This window comes from Triturus cristatus, chromosome 2_2 (genome assembly GCF_964204655.1).
Source record: "Triturus cristatus chromosome 2_2, aTriCri1.1, whole genome shotgun sequence".
Taxonomy (NCBI): domain Eukaryota; kingdom Metazoa; phylum Chordata; class Amphibia; order Caudata; family Salamandridae; genus Triturus; species Triturus cristatus.
In genome coordinates, this window is record NC_140582.1 from 227,081,848 (window position 1) to 227,094,504 (window position 12,657).

The 12,657-nt window shown below is 44.0% G+C and overlaps 1 protein-coding gene across 2 annotated transcripts in view; it reads left to right on the forward strand.

The window, feature by feature from the left end:
• Positions 1-12,657, forward strand: part of ECPAS (Ecm29 proteasome adaptor and scaffold) — an 819,497-nt gene that overhangs the window by 236,067 nt on the left and 570,773 nt on the right. For both annotated transcript variants that reach the window (XM_085641278.1, XM_085641277.1), the window contains exon 17: positions 7,821-7,901. In XM_085641278.1, coding sequence (XP_085497404.1) covers positions 7,821-7,901 — 81 coding nt within the window. The remainder of the gene's footprint in view (positions 1-7,820; positions 7,902-12,657) is intronic.

The window sequence follows — 12,657 nt, forward strand, 5'->3', positions numbered from 1 at the left end:
GTACTTTTACAATCTGACACATTTCTAATCCACTTTTCAGATTCTCAAAAAAGCACATGTCCAAACTGCTTTTTCAGACCAGCACCATGTGTAACCTGGGTGACTGACTACACTCCAGCAATGGCAACCAGCCTTAGTGATGCTGAATGTATTTGCATTACTGACTGCAACCTCAAACCCCACTTGGTTGTGAATACTATGCATGATTCTACAGGATAAGCAGCTGGGTGTGTGCTAAGAGTCTGCTTCTGCACCAAAAAATGGCTCCCCCTTTTTCCTACTAATGCAACTGTGAAATCACCAGAGCAAAACACAATAAATCTCTGCCTGTAATTCCTATTTGCACACAGAGTCATGTTTTCACATTAGTCACAAAATGAAATTTCTTTGCCAATTTGAAAGCACACTTACTGCTCTTTTTTTTTGGCAAGTGATAATCACTTTTACAGACTGACACATTATGAATCCACTTTTCAGATTTTTTAAAAAGCCCATGTCCAGACTGCTTTTTCAGACCACCACCATGTGTATCCTGGGTGACTGCCTACACTCCAGCAAGGGCAACCAGCCTTAGTGATGCTGAATGTATTTGCATTACAGACTGAAACCTCAAACCCCACTCGCTTGTAAATACTGTGCATGATTCTACATGGAAAGCAGCTGGGTGTGTGCTAAGAGTCTGCTTCTGCACCAAAAAATGGCTCCCCCTTTTTCCTACTAATGCAAATATAAAATTACCAGAGTTGTACACAATAAATCTCTGCCTATATTTCCCAACATGTGTAACCTGGGTGACTGCCTACATTCCAGCAAGGGCAACCAGCCTTAGTGATGCTGAATGTATTTGCATTACTGAGTCCAACCTCAAACCCTTAAACTATTCTTTTTTTATACCAATACACCTTAATTTATCGTGAAAACATAGTCCATATTATTTTACATGTTCCTCACATTTAAATTTCTCCCAAAACAGAAAATAATAAACACAACTTCAACAAAAAGAATTACATTTCTATTATTCATTTCTTAATTTACCATATACATCTCCTCTCAAACTCTAAACTCACCTTTAAAATTAGTTAGTTGTGAAAGAAATGTGGCACTCAAACAGCAGATTATCAGAGCCAGGATCTCTGTTCTCTACACCTCTCTCCTCTCAGCAGAACCAGATAATGGCAAAGTTTCCCTCTATTTTTCCTCACATATACATGTAAGTTTCAAATCTCAGTGCTTCCCCCTTTTTTTCAAATGTAATCACACATTTCTATTGGTTGAAAACCAACCCTTTTCCAAAAGTACCCTTCCCCCAACTTGACTTCTGCCTAGTACCCTTCCCCCAACTTGACTTCTGCCTGCTACCATAGCAACAGCTCATGGAACACTGCTGTGTGGAGTTAGGTCAGAAGTTCGCCAAACAATGTTTCAATTCCATAGAGCAAGAGTGCTTGACTTTTCAAACCTTACAGCAAATCCATAGTACTGTTCTTTGGTAACACATTTTTATGTACCAATACAAAACATGCTTCTATAAATTTACACATACAGCCTAGTTTTTAGTGTAGAATGGTATGAAACAGCCAATCAGTTCTTTTTTTTAATAAAAAAATATGTATGCCTCCATTTCCAAACTGTCTTTCATTTCTTTTTACCATTCTACTGAATTACACCTCCTGAGTGCATCCAGATCTCCTTTGAAGATGTTCACAGTGTGGATTGTAGGACACAGCTATGTCTTCTGGAGTGAAAAGTTTGCAGAGAAAACAGGTATTGTGAGAGACCTTGCTTTGCCAAATGTAGACATTAAATGGATTGGTCAGAGAGGGTTAAAGTGGCACCAATTGATGCCATTGGTGAAATCCTTCATGCAAATCCAACACCCTGACCTCATAATAGTGCACTGTGGTGGCAATGACCTAGGCACTTTGACTGGGGTAGGTCTGGAAATGCTTATGAAGGACACCTTTGCACAACTGTTTTCACTTTTCCCTAAAACTGCCTTTGTGTTTTCCAACATATGCCAAAGGCAAAAATGGAACTGGTCCAATCATTTCTGTCCGCAGATTGACAAAGCAAGAAAGCACGTCAACAAATCTGTTTCTGCTTTCCTCCGTGACTATGGTATGGGTTCCATTTACCACAACAACTTGCGTTATGACATGCAAGACATTTATAGAGGAGATGGTGTGCACTTCAATGATGAAGGGAACAGAGTCTTCCTCTTGAACCTTAGACTCTGCATCGGTACTTACTTGTAGGTACCACTAAAAAATAACTTCATAAACACAACGGCTCTTTTTAGAGCCCCCTAATATCTAAACTCTTAAATCTGCATTTCATTTCTTTTATTTTTTTTTTTGTTACCGTACGCTTACCGTACGCGTATCCCGTGATTTTTTTTAAAATCAATAAATGTTTTCTTTGTACTTTTCTGTCCTTCTTTGACCCCCTCACAAATGTAAGGGGGTCTGTAACTCTCCTCCTTGCCCCCTTTTCTTGTTATCACTCTTTTTTTTCTGAGTGAAACACACGAAATGGCGGCCGCCGCTTCCTGGTTTCGGCCGATTCGAATGTTTACTAAGAGCCAATCAGAATCGCGCTCGCGCACGCCACCGTACGCGTACGGTAAGCGTACCGTAAGCTGGCTCAGATATATATATTGATTTAAAGGCTATTTTCTCATAATCTACTGAACAGATTTACACCAAACCTACAAAAGGCACTTCCTTGACCTACGGACTACCTCTCTGCCAAATTTCTAGTAATTCTGTTCAGCCGTTCGGGCTGTAGCCCTGTCTAAAGGTCCTATGGAAAAATGCATGGGAAAAACGCGTTTTGGGACCCCCCTTTTATCTCAGCCCCCGCTTGACGAATCCCCCCGAGACTTTCAGGATAGGAGCGGAGCGTAGCGCCCCACCTATTTTGAGAAATTCGCGAGGATTCGTCGACCGGCGCCAAAGTTATTCAAAATAGAATGTTGCGGATTTCCTATGGAAACGTGGTCCTAACTATAACTACCTACTGGCGACCGCCAGTAGGTAATATATATTACCTACTGGCAGTCGCCAGTAGTTAGTTAGGACCCTGTTTCCATAGGAAATCCGCAACATTCTATTTTGAATAACTTTGGCGCCGGTTGACGAATCCTCGCGAAATTTTCAAAACTAATGGGGCGCTACGCTCCGCTCCTACCCTGAAAGTCTCGGGGTGATTCGTCAAGCGGGGGCTGAGAAAAAAGGGGGGTCCCAAAACGGGTTTTCCCCATGCATTTTTCCATAGGACCTTTAGACACAGCTACAGCCCGAACGGCTGAACAGAATTACTTGAAATTTGGCAGAGAGGTAGCCATAAGGTCAAGGAAGTGCCTTTTGTAGGTCTGGTGTAAATCTGTTCAGTAGTTCCTGAGAAAATAGCATTTAAATCAATATATATATATCTGTGGCAGCGCTCCGTGCGCTTACGGTAAGCTTACGTACGCGTACGGTGCCGTGCGCGTTTCTGATTGGTTGTTAGATCAAAGTAAACATTCGAATTGGTCGAAACCAGGAAGTGTCGGCCGCCATTTTCTCTCTCGCACTCTGAGGGGGGGAGGAAAAACAAAGTTGGATAACATGAAAAGGGGCAGGCTAGACAGCTCCTAACCACCTAGCCTTGGTTAGGGTGTCCCAGAAGGACCCCCAAGGCCAAAAATTAATTTATTTATTTTTTTTGAAAAAACGCCGAATGCGCTTACCGTACGTGTACGGCAAAAAATTAATTAAAAAAAAAAAATCCACATATTCCCCCCCCCCGTGTGCAAAAGGTGCCCGCAGAGCACCTTTTGTGCGTGGCATATTTATATTACCTGAACATTTAATAGATAACCTTTCACAACGAAGCGCATAATATGTCCTCCGTGTGCGGACGGTGCGCGAAGCGCATCGTGCGTCCATGGCCCATCGAGCGTAACGTGGGCACGCGTAGCGCACCACGTTCCCACCGTGCGTGCACGGCACTAACTGCGTAAAGTGGGCGCGCGGTGCGCACCGCGTGCTCACTGTGCGCGCTCGGCGCGCGAAGCGCACCGTGCGCGCTCGGAACGAACTGCGTGAAGTGGGCGCGCACGGCACGAACGGTGTAAAGTAACTTAGCATTTAAAAAACCGTACAAATTCACTGAAAAAACCATAGGTTTCACACACGTTATAGTTAGGAATTAGCATTTAAAAAACCTTGCAAATTCACTGAAAAAACCATAGGTTTCACACAAGTTATAGTTAGCTGTACATTTCACTCGTAAAAAACCAATGAAATTCCACGTTATAGTTAGTGCAGGCAACTATAACTCACGCGACCGCAATCCTCTGCTGATGCTAATACTGTATTTAGACACTTATTTGCCCATGTCTTCTTCCATTAAATTTTAGCTATACATATATTACAAATATTTTTTTTTCATAAAGACACATATGTCATCAGCAGAGGATTGCGGTCGCGTGAGTTCTAGTTGCCTGCACTAACTATAACGTGGAATTTCATTGGTTTTTTACGAGTGAAATGTACAGCTAACTAGAACTTGTGTGAAACCTATGGTTTTTTCAGTGAATATATATATATATATATATATATATATATATATATATATATATATATATCTCTTACAGAGCCTCATTTCCAGTGTTGGTCGATAATTCGAGCAGAGGAGGGGACCGGGGGGGCCACACATGCACACTCTCATCCATCCACACATACCCCCCCCAATACACATTCAGACATAAACATGCATGCACGCACCAACCATTAAAAACATTAAAAATAAATAACCCTTTCCGGCCCTCAGCAATGATCTCTGGTGGCAAGGGGAATGTCTTGGTGGTTCCTGAGGATTGGGACTGCCGCCTCTTCTCATTGACGGAGGAGGCAGCAGTCCCTTACGCCTCAGAGTAGGGTGGGGTCAATGAGAGTTGCTGACCCCATCCCACTCTGTGACTAGCCTCACTGATGGCACTTCAGGGCTTAAAATTGAAGCGCTGAGGTCCGAGGCTATCAACGACTTTCCCCCTGATCGTGAGGAGCAGGACCATCAAACGCTTGCCGGGCTGAGGAGGTCTCACCCAGAGGACTCTGCCATCTTTAGCCCAGCAAAGTTCAGCTCAGGCAGCCAGGCGCCTGCTCATTATGCACAAGCACATTGCCGGGCTGCCTGACCTTAACAAGAAGTGTCTTATCAGGCTGACCTTTGCTCAGCCTCACAGACAAGCTTTACTTTTGTGAAAAGGTTGGCGGGGAAGGAGGCGGGTCCGCTCCGGCCTCAAGGATGAGTCACTGCTGCTCATTAGGTCTCGCTGGCGTTGCAGCGCGAAGCGCTGCCGCCAACGAGAACTATTGTTGCCCAGATGCCTCTCAAGGGAGACAGACTGGGGCACGCGCAGCGATCGAGGTCTGTGGACGCGCACACACACACACGCGCGCGCGCGCACACACCCCGCCGCTGCCGACCCCCCCCCCCCCCCCTCCCCGCATCCGCCTAACGCGCGCACTCACCTGAAATACTCATAACATACTGCACGGATGACACGAAGGCCGTCTCCAAAGACCCCAGTGATCTTGCTTCCCCTCACAATTGTAAGTGTTCATCATTTTAACGTCACTTCTCGTATTGACTTTAACCCCTCGGGCTTGGCTGCATTTTCGCGCACTGAACCCGGGTGATTGATTGGTTGGCTGGCTTGCGGCAGGTTCCTGAAGTTCTTCACCTTGCAACATACCAGCAACGCTCAGACGGCCTGTCTGAGGGGAGATTTGAAGCATACTGCGACCGGGCCGTGTGGGCTGCGCACACGGGCAGAAGGGAGGGGGGGGGCTACAGCTGACGGAGGGCTCTTGTGCACGGGATTGTTTAGTGTTGAGTCACGCTGAGAGCAGGCCAGTCTGCGCAGTCTGATCTCCCTGCTTCGAACCTGCATTGCCTGCTCTTCCTGACTACAACCTGCACATGTGCTTCGAAATTGCGCCTGCTTGCTCTCCTTCAAAATGGCACCGCTTGATTTCTCTTCTTCAGGACCGCATAACCACCTCTCTCTGCTTCCGAACTGCAGTCCGACATCGAGTTCTTGGTGTCTCAAACCAGGCCTTCCCTGCTGTCTCGCTCTGCTTCAGACCAACCCATCTCTTCTTCCCCTACATTGGACCGGAGCTCCCTATTTACGACATGGTTTGCTCCCTGCTTCGACCATCCACTGCATGTTCTAGCCACCTAAGTGTACCTACCAGCAGCGCGCTTTCCCGCCAACTTCCGGTGCCTGCACTCCCGAACCTGCACCTCCTGCTCTCTCTACCGCAAACCTGCACTGTCTAAATTATTAATCCTACACTGCCTGTTCTCTCTGCCTCAAACATTGAATGCAAAGTAAACGGAGGTGTCAGTGGTTGGACTACGGGAGTGATTGAGTAGACTGGGACAGAGGTGGCCGTCTGAAGCTAAAACTTGCACAGCCTGAAAGTGGAGCCAACTGAAGGGAGTGTGTGGCATGGATACATATTGTACAGTACACTCCTAATTAGAGAACAGGCGTACGACGTGGAGAAGTAAAACATTAAAAAAGAATGGATATTTAATGAGGCACTTTTTAAAACAACACTCCCGGTCTAAGGATGCGTCTGTCTGCTCCTCCGGTGACACGAGGCATGTCACATGGCAGCTTCTGTTGAGTACATGGTGACGTCACTGGGGGATCACTACTGCTGAGTTGTTGTTCCTAGCCGTGCAGATTTGCACAGGTCCACAGCGTCAGAACGGTTAGGACATGGTCTCAGACAGTAGCACTCTCTCTCTCCAGAGTGTGCCCTGAAATAGGCCACTCAACACTGGGGTATGCTCTCAGTGGTGTACAATGGCGACCACTGAAAGTTATTTTTGTCCAGAAGAAAGCCTCTAATCTATGTAGCATGACCTAAACACATGTAGACCAGCAAAAACACTCAAAAATGTTTTCGACCAGTGGATGCAAATTGTGTTTTTCTTTCCCATTAAGTCTTAAAAACTTGTTACTTCTGTTGTTACACAGTATATCTTATTTAGCCGGTAAAAATAGTTTCTTTGATGCGTTTCTCCTGCTGCAGGCATGACATGCTTTCCTGCAACATGTAGTGCCATGTGCACTTACACTTTTGAAGCAGCCCAGGGCAATAGCAGCCGCTTCTTTCAAAGGAAATAGGTCTTGCATTTACAGGACAGGAGCGATTGCCATTGTAAATGACAATGGCTTTCATTTATTTGTTAATTATAACAACAGATAAATAAAAGGTATTATCATTTGCAATGCCAATAGCTTAAACTCTTGCTAATGCGAGACCTATTGCATTGAAAATGCTTGTTTTTATAACTGCTCAACGTCAGTAGCAGCTCCTCGGGGGAGTGCTGCGGGGTGGGGGAGGGGCAGGGTGGGGGGTAGTAAACTACGGCGTACGGCAGAACCGAGTTAAGTAAATAAATAAAACAAATTACATTGCGGGCGCCTCAGCGCCAAATGGCAATGCAGCGCGCTTAATGTGATTCGTTTTATTTCTTTATTTATTTACTTAACTCCGTTTGGCCGTATGCGGGAGCTTACTACCTCTCACCCTGCCCCTCCCCCGCAGCACTCCCTCGAGGAGCCGCCACTGCTCAACATTCTTCAAGAATTTAATTACAGTTACAGATTGAACAATACAAAACAAGTTTGAATGTTGATGTTTAATTACGTTTGTTAGGTAGACTTTTAAAACTGATATATTCTCTTCTTAACTTCTAGATTGCATATTAGAATTAATATAATTATAAAAGTGTTTCTGCTTGTGTTTCAGGCATCCCAGAGAATGAAAACGCCAGCTAAATACATGACAGGAACGTCCGTCCTCCCTTTTAATCCGGCTACATTTGCAGAGGTACTCTGACGAAGGTTTTCCATCTGTTGCAAATACTATACATTCAATCTATTAATTATTCATGTCATTAGAGGCAGAAACCCTATGAAGAAATACTTCCTTTTTAAATGTGTGTTATACTAAGTTATATTTATTGTGCTTCACAAATTCGTGAGATCTACCTATATTTGCTATACATTATGAGCATTGAACAGCTGAATCATATTTGTCAGCTGCAAAGCTGGCATAGATCACTCTTAGGAGAGTTTGATTGGGACAGTTTACTTTTTGTAGAGCCCAGAATTTCGGATGTTATCTGTGCTCTCCTTTCATTTTTTGGATATGCTGTATAGTATCACATTTTCTTATAGAGATGACTATATATGTCAAATTTCCTTCATGGAGATCGCTTTCCAACAAATGTATGCATAATGATAAATCTTGTTCGCTTAGCTCCATATGGTGCAGTTGTACAAACCCTATTTAACTGCATCAGTAGTTGAATTAAACTGTGTAAATGATTTGCTCATGTATAATGAAAGTGACAGTATGCTTCTTTCAGTACTTTAATCTTTGGTTGCCCTCCTTTGTATGCCCTGTTTTAAGAGGCAAATTGGATATGCTTTTTAAACAGAGACCCCTTTGGCTGCCCTATACTCTTCAAGAACTTTTCTTCAAACCAGGTAATGCCTGAAACTGCCGCAGGCTCAGTTTATACAAAATAATGATTTAAAATGTAGCTGAGATGCACCTCGAACGCATGCTGTTTTCTTGCTCTTTGTCCACTTGTGATGAAAAAAAACTGAAGGAGATTCAAAAACACATATGCTAAAATAATGTTCAATTTATCATTTTGCTGCTCAGACCTTTATCAGCAGAGATCCAGCCCGTGGACTTTAGACATTTGTTGTGGTGTTTTCCTTTAACCAAATCTTTGCAGAATCACTTTGATAAATTTGTCACACACATTTTCAAAAAGGTTGACATTTTAAGTATATGTGAAGAGATTGTGTAGATTCGAATCAAGTGAATGAGTTTTGGAGTTCTATTTTTTTTATAAAAAAATAAACACTTCCTAGTAGAAATTCATTAACCCCTTCGCTGCTAGGCCTTTTCCCCTCCTGTGCTAAGCCTTTTTTGGGCTATTTGGGGTAGTACGCGCTTAGGCCCCTGTAACTTTTTGACCACAGTAGGTATCCACGCCAAATTTGCGTCCTTTTCTTCCAACATCATGCGGATTCTAAAGGTACCCAGGGTTTGTGGATTCTCCTAGAGGGTTCCCAGAAATTAGTCAAAATGCAGCAAAATTTTGTTTTTTTGTGAAAAATGGGGAAAAGTGGCTGCAAATGAAAGCGTCTGGGTTTTTCTCTGCAAATGATATCTAAAAAGGGTTTGTGGGGCTGAAATCACCATTTCTTCAGCTTTTAGGGAATTACAGATTTTTGTCAGAAATCCAACATTTTTTACACAGTTTTGACATTTTTCTGGGACATACCCCATTTTTGCTATTTTTTGTGCTTTCAACCTCCTTCCAGATAATGGTAGAAATAGGTAGAAAAGCAATAATGGATCCTGGAAAGCTATACATTTTTGAAAAGTAAACAAAATTCTGAATTCAGCAAGGGGTCATTTGTGTAGATCCATCAAGGTTTTTTTTATAGAAACTAACAGTTAAATATAGGAAAAATTTAACATTTGTTGAAAAAAGCAGCCTTTTGAGTCAACGTTTTTACCTGTAACTTCTTCTAATTATAACATCTCTTTGAAAGCAATGTACCGTTACATCCGGTGTACCTTCCTGGTTTTGGGGATATATAGGACTTGTAGGTTCACCAAGAGCCCAACGAACCCAGAGTAAAAAACTGTGCAGCATTTTGTAATGGTTTTTTTTTTGTTCCGGGTATATAGCAATTATTGTGGGAAAATGTATACATGGAAAAATCGGTATGAAAGACACCTATGTATTTCTGAAATGCGAACAAATTACAGAGTTTAGAAACAGTGCATATTTGCACATTTTCGAAATTGGGAGTACTCATACTTGCATGACAATTATTGGTCATTTTTCAAAATGACTTTTTTTTTACACAATGTCTTTCATTTAGAAGGGAGAAATGCATCAAAAATCAATAGCTAATAACAGTTGCTTTACAAATCTGAACTACCCTAAGTCTCCCGATAAAAATGGTACCTCACTTGTGTGGGTAGGCATAGTGCCCACGACAGGAAGTGGCTCAAAACCTAAGGTGAACACACCACATTTTCACACTGAAAATGTACACTTTTTTTGCTTAGAGTCTAGCTGTAGTTTTTGAACCCTAGCCCTGCCGGCACCTAGGGAAACCTAGCAAACCTATACATTTTTGAAAACTAGACACCCAGGGGAATCCAGGATGGGGTGACTTGACTGCCTCCCACCATGGTCTGCTACCCAGAATCCCTTGCAAACGTAAAAAATTGACAAAAAAAACACATTTTCCCCACATTTTTGTGATGGAAATTTCTGGAATCTGCGTGGATCCACAAATTTCCACCCACCCCGCGTTCCCCAAAGTCCTACGAGAAAAATGGTACCTCACTTGTGCGGGTCGGCCTAGTGCTCTCAATAGGAAACGGCGCAAAACGCAACCTGGTCACACCTCAATTTTGCAGTGAAAAATGACCCCTTTTTGGCAAAGTGACTAGCTGTAGTTTTTGAACCCTAGCCCTGCCGGCACCTAGGGAAACCTAGCAAACCTATACATTTTTGAAAACTAGACACCCAGGGGAATCCAGGATGGGGTGACTTGACTGCCTCCCACCATGGTCTGTTACCCAGAATCCCTTGCAAACGTAAAAAAATGACAAAAAAAACACATTTTCCCCACATTTCTGGGATGGAAAGTTCTGGAATCTGCGTGGATCCACAAATTTCCACCCACCCCGCGTTCCCCAAAGTCTTACGAGAAAACCGGTACCTCACTTGTGTGGGAGGCCCAAGTACCCGCGGCAGGCAAGGGCCCAAAACGTAGTGAGGCGACATTTGGGATAGGCAATGTTGATTCGCCTCTCTACGTTTTGGGCCCTTGCCTGCCGCGGGTACTTGGGCCTCCCACACAAGTGAGGCACCATTTTTACCGGGAGAGCTGGGGGAACGCTGGGTGGTGGTAAATTTGTGTGAGCCCGGTGATGCCACAACTTTCCCACCCCAAAATCTGTGAAAAAAGTGATTTTTTTCAGCTAAAATTGAGGTTTGCAGGGGATTCTGGGTAAGGAAACGTTGGGGGATCCACGCAAGCCATACCTCCCTGGAAGCCGCCGGGTGTCTAGTTTTCAGAAATGTGTGGGTTTGGTAGGTTTCCCTAGATGGCCGCCGAGCACCGGGTCAAAAACCAAAGTGACCCCCCTTGCAAAACCAGGCGGTTTTGCGATAGGCCATTTTGATGCCGCCTCACTACGTTTTGGGCCCTTGCCTGCCGCGGGTACTTGGGCCTCCCACACAAGTGAGGCACCATTTTTACCGGGAGACCTGGGGGAACGCTGGGTGGTGGTAAATTTGTGTGAGCCCGGTGATGCCACAACTTTCCCACCCCAAAATGTGTGAAAAAAGTGATTTTTTTTCAGCTAAAATTGAGGTTTGCAGGGGATTCTGGGTAAGGAAACTTTGGGGGATCCACGCAAGCCATACCTCCCTGGAAGCTGCCGGGTGTCTAGTTTTCAGAAACGTGTGGGTTTGGTAGGTTTCCCTAGATGGCCGCCGAGCGCCGGGCCAAAAACCAAAGTGACCCCCCTTGCAAAACCAGATTAACTATTGTTCCTACTGCGTGAGAATTTTGGAATAATATTGCAAAGAAAATGTGGCAGACATTTTGAGGTTTGCAGGACATTGGCGATAAATTTTTTTTTTTAAATTCACAAGAGAGACATCACCATGAACTCCCATGGGTTTTCTACAATATCTACAGTTGGTGGGTTATTCTTACATGGACAGTGAACCTTGGCAGAGAAACTAAAAACAAAGATTCCTGCACAACCATCTATTCCTCAAACACACACACATACTGGTTGGATTTGGCACGAGGGCGAGTCATGGTTCAGTGTATTAAATTTTATTAACAAGAGATTTCACAAAAATGAAATGCACTGTCAATAATTAAATTCACAATAAACCAAACCTATGACTCGCAGCTCGTGAGCTGTAAAGCCACGTCAAGGCACCAACCACTTTACAGGCCATTCACACACCTTTCATACGTGATACAAACAAGACCATTCGCACCACCAGGTACAAAAGCAACACAGTACAAAATTCACCAAAAGGGACAAGGTACACCCTGCTTCAGAAAGACAAATATTTCTCCTCAGCCTTCTAATCCGCAAGCACACACACATACTGGTTGGATTTGGCACGAGGGTGAGTGATGGTTCAGTAGATACAATTGTATTAGCAAGTGATTTCAAAAAAATGAAATGCACTGGTAATAATTGAAAGGGCAAGAAACTGAACCATTGACTCACAGCTCGTGAGCTGTAAAGCCACGACAAGGCACCAACCTCTTTACAGGCCATTCATACACCTTTCATACGTGTGAGACATACAAAACCATTCACACCGCCAGTCGCGGGCCCATCACATAACAAAACTCACACCAGCACACAGCGCCATTCAAGGGCCCATCACTTTCACACGCCCACAATCCAGACACAGCAACTACACAGGCTGATGGATTGCGTGGAGTGGCACTCAGCTAGCAGTGTGTGTAGTGACCAGCAGAAAGTCACTACTCACACACAGCCA